We start from the raw sequence: 12,992 nt of genomic DNA on the forward strand, positions 1-12,992 counted from the left end.
CTCGCACACAAGCAGCTGAGCAGTGTGTGCGTGCATATGCAAATGCATGTTCATAAGTCAGCCAATGTGTTAACAACTTTTTCTGTGTGTGCGGTCTCTCCTCTCCTTCCCGTAGGTGATCAGGCAGCTGATGAAGAAGGAGTTCACCCTGGAGTTCTCTCGAGACCGCAAGTCCATGTCCGTCTACTGCAACTCCACCAAGAGCGGCTCCCAGAGCAAGATGTTTGTCAAGGTAATGCCACCCTAATGCCACCCTAATGCCACCCAGCTCATAATCCGTGGCAAGCAATCATTCAGAATCACAAAAGTATTTGAAAGTGGGCTTATTCAAATAATTTCATCTTCCATTGTGAAGAATAGTAAAGTGAATGTATACCATTGTAGTATAGGGGTTGCCAACAAATCAACAAATAACCCTCCAGGGGTTTCTAATGTGCCCTTCAAGGATGTTAAGACCGTTTTTGTTTTGTTTTTGTTTTCCTGCTTCTTGTGAGTTCACGTCGCAGTGTAACTGTACTTACTGCAACTTGTTGTTGCCTTACAGGGAGCCCCGGAGAGTGTGATCGAGCGGTGCCAGTCGGTGCGCGTGGGCACGGCCAAGGTGCCCCTGACGCTGCCCCTGAAGGAGCAGCTGATGGAGACCATCCGTGAGTGGGGCGCCGGCCGCGACACGCTGCGCTGCCTGGCACTGGCCACCCGCGACTCGCCCCCGTACAAGGACGACATGGACCTGGAGGAGGCCTCCAAGTTCTCCCAGTACGAGGTCAGTGACCTTGACCCGTTTCTCAATGAAGGATACAGCACGTTTTTCCATTTAGTTTTCTCTGTCACTTTTCTGTTACTGGTATGCTTCTTTATCCAATAGCTTCATGCTCTAGGGGCGATGATTGTAAAGATCTGTGCGTTAATGTGGAGGCATGTTCCTTCCTAGTCGGAGCTGACGTTCGTGGGCTGCGTGGGGATGCTGGACCCCCCCAGGAAGGAGGTGATCGGCTCCATCAAGCTGTGCAACGACGCCGGCATCCGCGTCATCATGATCACGGGCGACAACAAGGGCACGGCGGTGGCCATCTGCCGGCGCATCGGCATCTTCGGCGAGGACGAGGACGTGCACGGCAGGGCCTACACGGGCCGCGAGTTCGACGACCTGACGCCCGAGGCCCAGCGCGAGGCTGTAAAACGCGCCCGCTGCTTCGCCCGCGTGGAGCCTGCGCACAAGTCCAAGATCGTCAGCTACCTGCAGTCCTTTGATGAAATTACTGCCATGGTGAGTGGTCATATTTCATTAGATTAAATTTAGCTGACTCTTCTTTTTATCCAAGGCGACTTAGGTATTACAAGGCATTGGTTACAGTCTCTGGAGCAGTGTTTGGGGATAGGTGCCTTGCTCAAGGGCGCTTCAGCCATGGAGGGAGGAAGGGATTAGTAAGGGTGGGGATTGAACCTGCAACCTTGTGATCTACAGTCCAACTCCCTAACCATTCCACCATAGCTGTCCCATACCCATAATGAGCCTGTATGCTTATTCATTATGGCAGACTGTGTAAGTGGTGAATATACTGTACAGTTGCAGAGCAATTGCACACAGGGCCTCAGGGTAAGACACTTATAGGACCCCCCATATGACCTGCCCCAATTGGGCCCCCACCACCAATATGGAAGGGCCTTGGCCCCGGGGCAAATACCCTGCTCCACTATATTGCAGCTACCTGCCGTCTTTCAATGAGATCTCCACCATTGTGAGCCCTGAGTGAATGGATCTTATTTTTGGTTTTGTTTTATTTATTTGCTTTCTCTGCTACATTAGCTTCTTGAGGGTTTATGAATAATGGCTGACTGATTTAACAGATTATGCAGGAAGTTAAACAGGAACACAATTGCATTGTTTGTGAACAGCTGTTGGGATGCCTTTCGGGCTTAACTCCCACTCAAGAGGCAAGATGCATCAAGCAAAATGAGCCCAACTTTTGATATCCGAATGTGCATGTGCAGCCATATTATGATTATGTAGCTCAAAGTACTAATATGCGCTGCAAATGTTGCACCTGGAAAAAAAAAGAATAGTTGTGTTTAATAATTAAGCCTACATGCAGAATTTGGGAGCACTTGATGGTGTTCAGTGTTGATGACAACATCACAAGGATATCAGAAGTGTTTTTTTTTATTAACATGGTTCACTAGATGGTCAACAAAAACTTTTGAATGACTCAAAATCATCATCCAATTGGGTTGACCACTAAAATGGATGAAATCTGAATACAATGTTCAACTCGGTTCAACACTGTGTTCAGTGGTGATAAAAAGGGGAGGTTGAAGTACAGGCAGGTTTTTTTTGTTCTTTGCAATGTCATTCTATTGACACTGTGAAGGTTTCCAGCTTTTTAGTCACGATTTGGGTGGTTGCCTCAGGATAATTATGGCGATGCTGCTTCAGAATTGATGAGTCTCTATTGTGTCATTGCAGCATTATTGTTGTTTAACACAAACTCTCCTCTAGACAGCGTAGCCAGGAAAAAAGTGGATTAATGCAGACAAAAGAGTGCAAAGCCATTAGCAAGAAGTGGTCATACCATAATGAAACTGTGTACACATTCATTATGGCAAGCTGTGTAAGTGGCGAATATATTTTGTGCTAGTCTGTGCTCCATATTGTTGTGTCCTAGCGTCTTGACAGCTCCACATAGTCCCTGCAGTGTTGCTACAGCCCAGACAACCCGCACCCACCCCCACCCCACTCTGCTGCTGCTGCTGCAGGTATTAGACTGTGTCATCGCTTGTCCTGCATGACTGCTTTTAGCACCCCTCTCCTTTACTTCTTCCCCATCTCTCTCTCTCTCTCTCTCTCTCTCTCTCTCTCTCTGTCTCTCTGTCTCTCTCTCTCTCTCTCTCTCTCTCTGTCTGTCTCTCTCTCTCTCTCTCTCTCTGTCTGTCTCTCTCTCTCTCTCTCTCTCTCTCTCTCTCTCTCTCTCTCTCTCTCTCTCTCTCTCTCTCTCTCTCTCCACACCCCACTTCACTTCCACCACCAGCCAGGAGCTGTAGCAGACTTGCACCTCGCTCAGACATCTGTGCCCCTGTCAGACTCTGCACCCAAAGCTCAAAGCCCCCTTTCTTTCTTTTTTATAAACTCCTCAGCCAGTGTCTCTCAGTAATCCCTTACTGCTGTTATTTTGCAGCATTATCCTACTTGAATACAGAGGGAAATTTCCTTTTGGATGTGACTAGTACACAGAATCCACCCGTTCCCAAACACAAATTCTTGTTGGATTGGTTTGAGGAATACATTTGATGGGGGAAAAAATGTGCATGTAAACACCTGTCCAGTCATCTGAGTTTTTTTAGAGTATGAACTACCCAGCGTGGAATTGGGGTATTGAAACAGGCACTGAAGCGGCAGTTGTGAGGCCTGGCTGTCACTTCAAGCCCGTCTTGGTCTGGCAACGCGCCCATCCTTGTCCACAGAAGCAGGCAGGATCAGCGGGTGTCTTTCAAATGCCCCTGTGCACTACTGGCAGTCAGTCACCATCCATGGCACAAGTCACGCCAATGACTTTGACGTTTGTACCAAATCTTTTAGGCGCAGGAAGAACAGAGAATGTGGGCAGTGCAAGCAGACAGAATTCAACATTTTAGTGGAGCATAACAGGCAGTACAGGCATATCCCAACTAATGTAAGAAGACTTTGTACGTGCGTGCACACCGTACATGCGTGATTCTGTGTCTGTAGTTGTGAGAGCATGTGTCTGAGTGAGTGATCGAGTCTTGATTGCATCATTCTGATTCTGCCTTTCCTCAGACTGGTGATAGCATAATGACACTCCAGTTCTGATTGTTGGGGCTACTTTGTCATGGGCCTGGCCAAAGCTGTCAGGAGCCGTGTGTTGTGAAAGTAAATGATTTGACTCTTGCCAGCCTGGTTGACTTCCCTCCTGATTTCTCCTCTGCCTCAGACTGGTGATGGTGTAAATGACGCTCCGGCTCTGAAGAAGGCTGAGATCGGCATCGCCATGGGCAGTGGCACGGCGGTGGCCAAGTCGGCCTCCGAGATGGTGCTCTCCGACGACAACTTCTCCACCATCGTGGCCGCCGTGGAGGAGGGCAGGGCCATCTACAACAACATGAAGCAGTTCATCCGCTACCTCATCTCCTCAAACGTGGGAGAGGTTGTTTGGTATGGAAACATTCTTCTGGTTCTCCTCTAAAACCGCTAAAGCAACGGGACTTTCTCACGTGAAACCTCTTCAAACTTAAAGAAGCCCAGTTGCTTAGAACTTACCATTTGTGTCTTTATTTGACTTGACAGTGACATGGTGGCAGGAAAGGAGTGAGTTGGGAGAGAGAGATGGGGTAGTGTTGGGAAATGACCCAGGCCAAATTCGAACCTGGATCACCATGGGCAAAAATCCTGTTTATGGCATGCTATCATAGTGCAGTGCACTGCAACACCCCACACCTCTGCCATCTTGACTACAATGATGTAAATGATCACCAATTCTGATTGGTTCATTGATTTTGACTGATTCATCATTCCTCTAGTTAGCCTGATAAACCAGCCTAAATGTGAGATTGGATGTGTAATTTAGTCTGGCCACGATGAATAGTACATCCGAAGATAGTTGATAACAACAAGCCGTTTTCTGTCAAACCGTGTCCGTGCCTATAGGCTGGTACTCTGACCAATCAGCGCGATCTTTCTCGTTGATGTGCTTTCCCAACGTTGCAAGCTTCGTTGTCACTCCCTCAAAACCCCGCCCACTTTGATTCAAAACAAATCTCTGTGTTGTAATTGGTTTGCCAGATTCTTGCCAAGCCTGGCAGACCACTAAAACGATGCGAGGCCAGACCACTCGTAGCCAAAAAAAATTGGCGTCCAGCGGGTGGCGCTGGTTTACTAGGCTATCCTCTAGTGCCAAATCATCATCTGGTATCTGGAAATAGTAACCTTGTAGCAGCCTATGAAGGTTGGCATAAGCAAAAGCGTTGAAAATATGCAGTTTGCGGTGGGGAAATGACAGGGAAAGGTCACATCTAATTGGCCACAATAATGCAAAGGCTTTCTCAATTTCACTGCCATTTTCTCTGTGTATGTCCTGGCTAAGTGTGTATGTAAATAAAAAACACAAGTCATGTCATGGCAACAATGGATTCCTCAACTGTGGCTGAAGGCAAATTAAGTTCTCTTCCTCAACCAATAAGAGCTTTTATTGGGAATCAATCAGGCAGGGGCAGCAGCTGTTTTTCAGCTGAAGTTGCTTTGGCAAACTTTGGGTCATTACAAAAGTGCCACAAAATACAGTTATTTAGCTATGTATGGTTTATGTGAAAATATAGGACTGTGCTGGGTGACATCAATGCATAAATGTATGTGGACGTTTGGCTGAAATGTGAACATGATCATATCGTAATACAATATGCATGAGCTGTGCCGAAGCACAGAATATCAAATGTCTTTACAAATTTAGTGTTGTCTCTTTCTGTCAGTCTCCGTGTCACTCACCTGACTGTGTCTCTCTTCCCCCTCTCTATCACTCTCTCCCCCCGCCCCTCCCCTCATCCATCCATCTATCTCTATATCTCTACCTCTATCTCCCTCTCTCTCCCCTTGACACACACACACACACACACACACACACACACACACACACACACACAGTATATTCCTGACTGCCATCCTGGGCCTGCCTGAGGCTCTGATCCCGGTGCAGTTGTTGTGGGTGAACCTGGTGACTGATGGCCTCCCTGCCACCGCCCTGGGCTTCAACCCCCCTGACCTGGACATCATGGACAAACCGCCCCGCAACCCCAAGGAGCCCCTCATCTCTGGCTGGCTCTTCTTCAGATACCTGGCCATTGGAGGTTGGTGCTTGTGCATACATAGACATGTACTCGTCAATGTGACTGTTACTGTACACTCAATTCTCAGAAATGTGTCTGATACGGTTGTGTGTGGTGTCTTAAATGTGACTTAAATTGTCTGATATTGGCCACTGCTGACATTATTGACTGGAAATACTGTAACTGCTAAGCAGGAAGCTGATGGGGGCATAAAGGGTCAGTTGTCCCAGGCCCAGGGCCCAGAGTTGGCCCAGAGTTTACATGATATTGTACGATGCCATGTGCATGTCTCTGCTGTTGAACACTGTCATGTGAGTTTTGTGGATTACCTTCATCGGTCAACTCTTGTGGCAGAGAGAGTAGAGAGAGAGAGGTTCCATTGGCCCATTGTTTCCTGGTTCTATTAGGCAGACCTAGGCAGACCTAAGGACTGTTCTATTCAATGCTAGGAGCATTATGACACCCCCTTTAGGCAGACCGGAACCTGGTCATGTTAGGTGCCCATAGCAACCTATTACAATGGCATATCTCTATACTTAAAGAATCTCTGCTTGTGGTGTTGTATCCTGTTTGTAGGTTATGTGGGTCTGGGCACCGTGGGAGCCGCTACCTGGTGGTATCTGTTTGATGACGAGGGTCCACAGGTCACCTTCTACCAGCTGGTGAGCATCACACTTCACTTCTTTGTGCAAACTTTTATGAATGAAATTTGATGACAAATGTTTCAGTGGATTGCAGTATGCAACTCACGTCTCTCATAATGTGAGGAGACATCTGTTATCGAAATTCAAAAGTAAATTGAGGTTATTTATGGTTGTTGTTTTTGCCAACTCGTATGAAAAGTACACTGCACAGAAATGTACCTCACCTCCAAGCACAACGTAATCTAATTCAGAGTGACAATTGCATGAATTGCATTGGTAAAGAAAACCTGAATGGTCCTGTCCTGAGGTAATCTCTTAATGCACACCATCCCTCCAGTGAAACGGTGTAATAGTCAGTAAAAAGACTTACAGTAACTACCATTATATTACTCTACTATGATAATACTATGAGTCTTTAGTAATGTACATTACAACTTGGTCAGTACCATTATAGTAACAGCTAATTTAAAATGAGGTGCCATGTCTGAAGGGGTTAAGGCCTCAAGGGGTTAAACCTAACACGTAGGGCACATCCACATCAATGTCATTTGGCTAGTAAGGACACGGTGGGATGGATGCTAGAAGGAAGCGGACAGCTGTTTTCCCATCAGGCTCACAGCAGCGTGTGGTTCACACGGGGTTCACCCACATGACTTCCTCTCAAGGTCAAAGGACTTCCTGTCCGCTGAACTCTGACCACCGAGTGTTCAAAGCAAACTATGCACATGCACGTGTACAGTACACACACACACACACACACACACAGTGGTGGAATCCAGTGTTCATTTTGTCACCATGCTATTTTCAGTCATGTACACGCTACTCTGTACACTACTATGCTCATCAGTCGACCTGACCGGCCAGAAACCAGTCTGCTTATACTTGTAGTTGGCAGTATTCGCATGCAACCTAAGTCTGTTGTTTTTCCCATGTGAAGGGAGATATTGTTCAGAAATTTGCATGTCATTTGCACAGCAGGCTTTGTGTGATGAGTCACGATCTTTGTGTTTTCTTTGCCGGCGGTGTGATTGTTGGCTGTGTATATAACAGAAGGGGAAATTGTAGTTCCGGTGATGAGGGGGGCTAGTAAAGCAAAATGGCAGCCATTACAAAACAACAGCAGCTGCTGCTGCGGCATTAACAACCTAACTCTCTCTCTCTCTCTCTCTCTCTCTCTCTCTCTCTCTCTCTCTCTCTCTCTCTCTCTCTCTCTCTCTCTCTCTCTCTCTCTCTCTCTCTCTCTCTCTCTCTCTCGCGCGCTCTCTCTCGCGCTCTCTCTCTCTCTCTGTCTCTCTCTCTCTCTCTCTCGCAGAGACACTTCATGCAGTGCACGGAGGACAACCCCATGTTTCAGGGTATTGACTGTGAGGTGTTTGAGTCGCGCTACCCCACCACCATGGCCCTCTCTGTGCTCGTCACCATTGAAATGTTCAATGCACTCAACAGGTGGGCTGACTCACTGCACTCTCTGTCCTGAAATGGCTTCTGCGCCTCAATAACCTTATGGAGCTGTTTTTTGTGAGCATCGAAGAAAAGATGGTGCTTTTCACAGGCAGAAAAAATCATTCAGTGACAGTCTGGATGTCATACAATATTCCTATTGTGTTTTATTCCTGGGGTTAAAAGGTTTGCGTCACGGCTATCTTTTCTGTGAGCTGTCATGTACAATACACACCATGCAGACTTTTCTGCTGTGTATCTGTTTGACTCTAGTCTGTGTGTCATTCAGGTAACATAGTTGAAAAAGCTGTTGTGTATAATAGGCCTATCACCTTCTAGAGATGCTGGGCGTTGGAGGCAATGTCACTCACTAAGAAGTGCCTTCGATGGACTTTCCAATACAGTATAAGGCAAACATTTTGTCAAGGCAAATTGACCCATCGGTATACACCTTTAACTGACAAAATATACCGCATTACATCAGTATGCCATGTTGGTGTCCAGCAATATTTTGCTTTTAAGTGTAACCCACGCTTCATACAGCAGTTAATCTACTTGCCTCTTCTCTTTCACCCACCATTGTTAACGTGTCCTTCATGCATCCTCATGCATCAACCTTTCTCCTTCTTCACTAACCTCCAGCTCGCCAGAGAACCAGTCCCTCCATTGCTTAAAGTGTCTCGTACATATTCACGTACGGTATCAATCTTCACCCCATGTCTCATCATTAACCTTCCTCCTCCTCTCACCTCCAGCCTGTCCGAGAACCAGTCCCTCATGCGGATGCCTCCCTGGGTCAACATCTGGCTCCTGGGGGCCATCATCCTCTCCCTCTCTCTGCACTTCCTCATCCTCCATGTGGAGCCACTCCCGGTGAGTATACAGCCCCTGACGCACCCTGGGACCATCTGCCGAAAACCACCCACCCCAATGTCCCACATGTAAATGACATCCACCGCCTTCCCCAGTGTGTCCCATCTGCCCAAAGCCACCCACACCTCCCAAGGATTCCTGACCCGCCCACCAGCTTATCCTTGTCTGAATATCTCTCTCTCTCTCTCTCTCTCTCTCTCTCTCTCTCTCTCTCTCTCTCTCTCTCTCTCTCTCTCTCTCTCTCTCTCTCTCTCTCTCTCTCTCTCTCTCTCTCTCTCCTTTTCTCTCCATCCTCAGCTCATCTTCCAGGTGACTCCTCTGCGCCCCTGTCAGTGGGTGGTGGTGCTGAAGATCTCTCTGCCAGTCATCCTCTTGGACGAGGGCCTCAAGTACATGTCCCGTCACCATCTAGAGGGTGAGCTTCCTCAAACACAAATGCACCACAAAAGTCCAGGTCCATCTAGACTGCACTTATTGCCTCGTTTTGACTTTTTAAATTGCATCCATAAGTGTGTTAACATGCAGTTTAGTTGCAGTTAGTTAATATGCAGTTATATACGGGATACAGTGTTTATGAGTACTGAGTGGTATATCCTTGGTATATTCTTGGCTGTTAAAATGGGTGTAACCTGGATACCAGCAACAACGTTCTATGAGAATCTTCAGTATTCGGGATGAGGTGTTTCCATGCATCATTATCCTGTACTAACATATCCCGATTTCTCGAAATCCCAAATAAGGGCTTATCCGTAAAGTCGGGAAAAGGTGTTTAGCCTATATGTTCAAACACAAATTCAAGATGATGTTTGGGATACTGAACAGCATATAAACACACTCAATGATGCCCATAAAATAGTTGTTGCTTCCTAATATTGTCCCATTTACAGTATAACAATGAGGTAGCCACATTGTCATATTTAGAGATGGGTAATGTGCATACACAGTCAACGAGGACCGTTATTGCTGTGTTCTGTAATGGTAAGAAAACGTTTTGATACAACATCCTCTTTGCCATCATCACGTGAAGGATTGCCAGTAGTGTTTGCTGTATGCCACAGAAGTTCACTAACAAACTAACAAGGTTGTGTTGTGTTGTGTTGTGTTGTCTCATTCTTGTCCTTCTACTTGCCCCCTTTTTCCCTCTGCAGCCTAATAATCTCTTCTTGACCTGTGCTTCAGAGGTACTTTTCCTTACTTGCTTTCTTCTTTCCTTTCTTTCTCTGATCCCTCCCTCTCCCCCTCTCTCTCTCTCTGCAGTAGAGTACTTGTCATTCTCCACCTTCCTCAGTGAGTGAGTCACTAGTCCTGACTCACCTCCTTGTATCTCTGTCTTGCAGGTGACGAGGAGGATAGGTACATGAAGAGTCGGCAGCTGAAATTCTGAGTCAACCGTCTGCCAATCCTCCAACAACCGAACGCCACCCTCTCCAACCCCCCACCTACCCCAGTCCTTAAGCCCCCAACGCCCTCCTCTCTCCTCCCTTCTCTAGCCACTTCTTCTCTCTCCTCCCTTCTCTAGCCACTTCTTCTCTCCAGCACATCCCCCCCTTACTGCATGTCTAGCCACCACTAGAGACGAGCAGGGCTGTGTGTGTGTGTGTGTGTGTGTGTGTTTGTGTGTGTGTGTGTGTGTGTGTGTGTGTGTGTGTGTGTGTGTGTGTGTGTGTCTGTGTCTGTGTGCTTGTGTGTGTGCTTGTGTGTGTGTGTGTGTGTGCGCGCGCTTGTGTGTGTGTGTGTGTGTGTGTGTGTGTGTGTGTGCGCGCGCTTGTGTGTGTGTGTGTGTGTGTGTGTGTGTGCGCGCGCTTGTGTGTGTGTGTGTGTGTGTGTGTGTGTGTGTGTGTGTGTGTGTGCGCGCGCTTGTGTGTGCACGCTTGTGTGTGCGCGTGCTTGCGTGCGTGCGTGCGTGCGTGCGTGCGTGCGTGCGTGCGTGTGTGTGTGTGTGTGTGTGCGCTTGTGTTTGTGCATGTGTGCTAGAACACGTGGAAGGTATGAATGTGTGAAAGTAGGTGCATGGTCCCTTGTATGTATGTCAGACCGAAAAGAAAAGACAGGCAAATGGGTGCTTACAGTAGGATTTCTCTTTCAGGCATAAAAGACTAGTGTTTAGATTTCTGGCTGACTTGCTGTACATAGTAGTGCAATACCTGGACCATGGGGAGGTGAGGGGACGGGGTGGACTAGGCTCCGGGTGAAAAGCCTTGATGTTAAAATTCCGGAGAAATTGGGGGGAGGGGGGTTGTTTCGGGAGGGGAGGGGATGGGAGACGTTGAAGGGAGGGTGTGGAAGTGTAGCACATTGAGACCGCTACCACTGCAAACACCCAGATACAGTATGCCACCTACTCTACTCACCACACCGCCCCTGTCACGCACTAAGACACAGTGCCCCATGACAATCTCTGAGGAAGACCACTGTGCTCCGCTCCACAACACTGCTAGGTGGTGTCATCCCGACAGCTTTGCGTGTGTGCGTGTGCATGTGTGTTTGCCAGCCAGATGGTTTATCGCAACACCACTGCTTCTGTTGTGCATGTCATTTTGATGTTTAAAAACAAACCCTGCCCTCCCTCCTTCCTCCCCCTGCCCTCGTCTTCTCTTCTCTCCTCCTTCTTCCCCTTCCTCCCCTCCTCTCTTTCTTCCTTATCTCGTCCAAGGCTCTGCGGGGGCCTGTGCTTGTTTGCTGTAAACTCTGCTGACTCCTGCTGACGTGCTTTAGAAAGTGCCGAGGCAATTCCGTCACAGACTCTCTCACACACACACACACACACATCCTCTGAGGAAGCAGCTTTTTGCTGACTCATCGCACCCTACATAACGGCAAATGAGCGTCTCTGCAAAACAAAACAAAAGAAGAGAATATAAAAGTGTGAAGTGGCAATTACACGTCCTCCTTGAGACAGACCAACCAACTCTCAACTCTCAAGCCTTTTCTCTTCATGGTTTCCTGCTGCGGATGCTCCAAAATGACCCCTAGAGCAGAGAGACTCGGCCGGATGAAAGATGGCTTTTTTTTTCGGAAGTGTCACTGTCACTTAGATCCGCGTCCAGTTTTTCTTTTTTCTTCTTCCTTCTTCCTCTTAAAGGTGCGTTACTGCAGATCAACATCCGTTTACACTTCAAAACTATGTGTCATTTAGAAAAGATGTTAAGAAAATTATCGCGGGGTCCCGTTCCGCTATCTGTTATCTTGGTCGGAGCTTTAGCGGGATGCGGAGAAGTCATCTTCCTATTTTAGCGTTCGTGGCAGGAAAACATTATCCAGCAGCGGTTGCTGGCTGAAGGCAACCTAGAATAAACAGCAGCTGTGAAAAAGGGGAACAGAGATGGAGGAGAGAGAGAGAAAGGGAGGGAGGGAGGAAAGGGAATAGAGAAAGAGAAACAGAAAGAAGAGTCAGGGCAGCTAGAACACTTTAAAAAAACGTACATGAGGACTAATTTGACTCTTCTTGAGCATTCAAACCATTTTGACCTGGTGTGTTTATGTAATCCTCTCTCCCAATACCACCCATGCTCCTGCTAACCCCAAAAGCAGAAGTTTGGCTCATATCTTCTGTAGTGTACAGTCTTTACCTGCACCTCTTTACAGAGTCTGGCTTGAATGTATCAATTACTTGGCCTTGCCTTTTTTGGTTTGCTTAATGTTTTGCTTTGCTAAATTACCCAAGATGACTTCCTAAACACACTTTATTCTTCCTCTCACCATACTCAGGCCAAAGTCATGTTTACTATATATAAACCCCCTCCCCAACCCCTCAACCCCCCATCCGGTATGCCCTGATACTGAATTGTACTGATAGAAAAAAAAACAACTGATTTTTTTGTTTTGTTTTATTATGTGGTATTTTTTTCTTTTGTTTTGGGGGGACAGGGAGGGTGGGAAAGGGGTCATTTCAGATTGCCACTTGCCTTTGCTCTCTTCACTTTGGGTGAATGTCATTCGGGGCCCTCCACAGTGGAGTGCCGTGAAACGTACTGTACGTCACCTTTGCTTTTTTTAAAACCCCTAAGCCTCGTGCTAAAGGAGGGGGCTTGCCACCACCAGTGCTTTGCGATTCAGATTAACTTTTGGGTGTTTTTGTTTTTAATAAGTAATAATAATAATAAGAGGATAATAATAATGTATTTGACTGAAAGAACCCAGGCGGTTTTGGTTGTTTGTTTTGCTGTTAATATGTGGGTGTGTATAAGTGTGTTTTCCCTTGCA

The 12,992-nt window shown here is 47.2% G+C and overlaps 1 protein-coding gene across 2 annotated transcripts in view; it reads left to right on the forward strand.

Annotated features, from left to right (window-relative positions):
* The window catches only part of atp2a3 (ATPase sarcoplasmic/endoplasmic reticulum Ca2+ transporting 3), an 83,867-nt gene extending 73,438 nt beyond the window's left edge, over positions 1–10,429 (forward strand). Inside the window, exons 13-22 of one of the 2 annotated variants that reach the window (XM_063203533.1) lie at positions 116–232; positions 545–763; positions 932–1,267; positions 3,948–4,168; positions 5,651–5,853; positions 6,409–6,494; positions 7,789–7,922; positions 8,672–8,789; positions 9,087–9,204; positions 10,127–10,429. In XM_063203533.1, the coding sequence (XP_063059603.1) occupies positions 116–232; positions 545–763; positions 932–1,267; positions 3,948–4,168; positions 5,651–5,853; positions 6,409–6,494; positions 7,789–7,922; positions 8,672–8,789; positions 9,087–9,204; positions 10,127–10,173 (1,599 nt within the window). In that variant the 3' untranslated portion in view covers positions 10,174–10,429. Of the gene's footprint in view, positions 1–115; positions 233–544; positions 764–931; positions 1,268–3,947; positions 4,169–5,650; positions 5,854–6,408; positions 6,495–7,788; positions 7,923–8,671; positions 8,790–9,086; positions 9,205–9,937; positions 10,068–10,126 lie in introns of those variants that run through there. The other variant, XM_063203534.1, reaches the window with a different exon arrangement.
* The last annotated feature ends 2,563 nt before the right edge of the window (positions 10,430–12,992 follow it).

The sequence above is a fragment of the Engraulis encrasicolus genome, chromosome 7 (assembly GCF_034702125.1).
Source record: "Engraulis encrasicolus isolate BLACKSEA-1 chromosome 7, IST_EnEncr_1.0, whole genome shotgun sequence".
NCBI classification, from domain to species: Eukaryota; Metazoa; Chordata; class Actinopteri; order Clupeiformes; family Engraulidae; genus Engraulis; species Engraulis encrasicolus.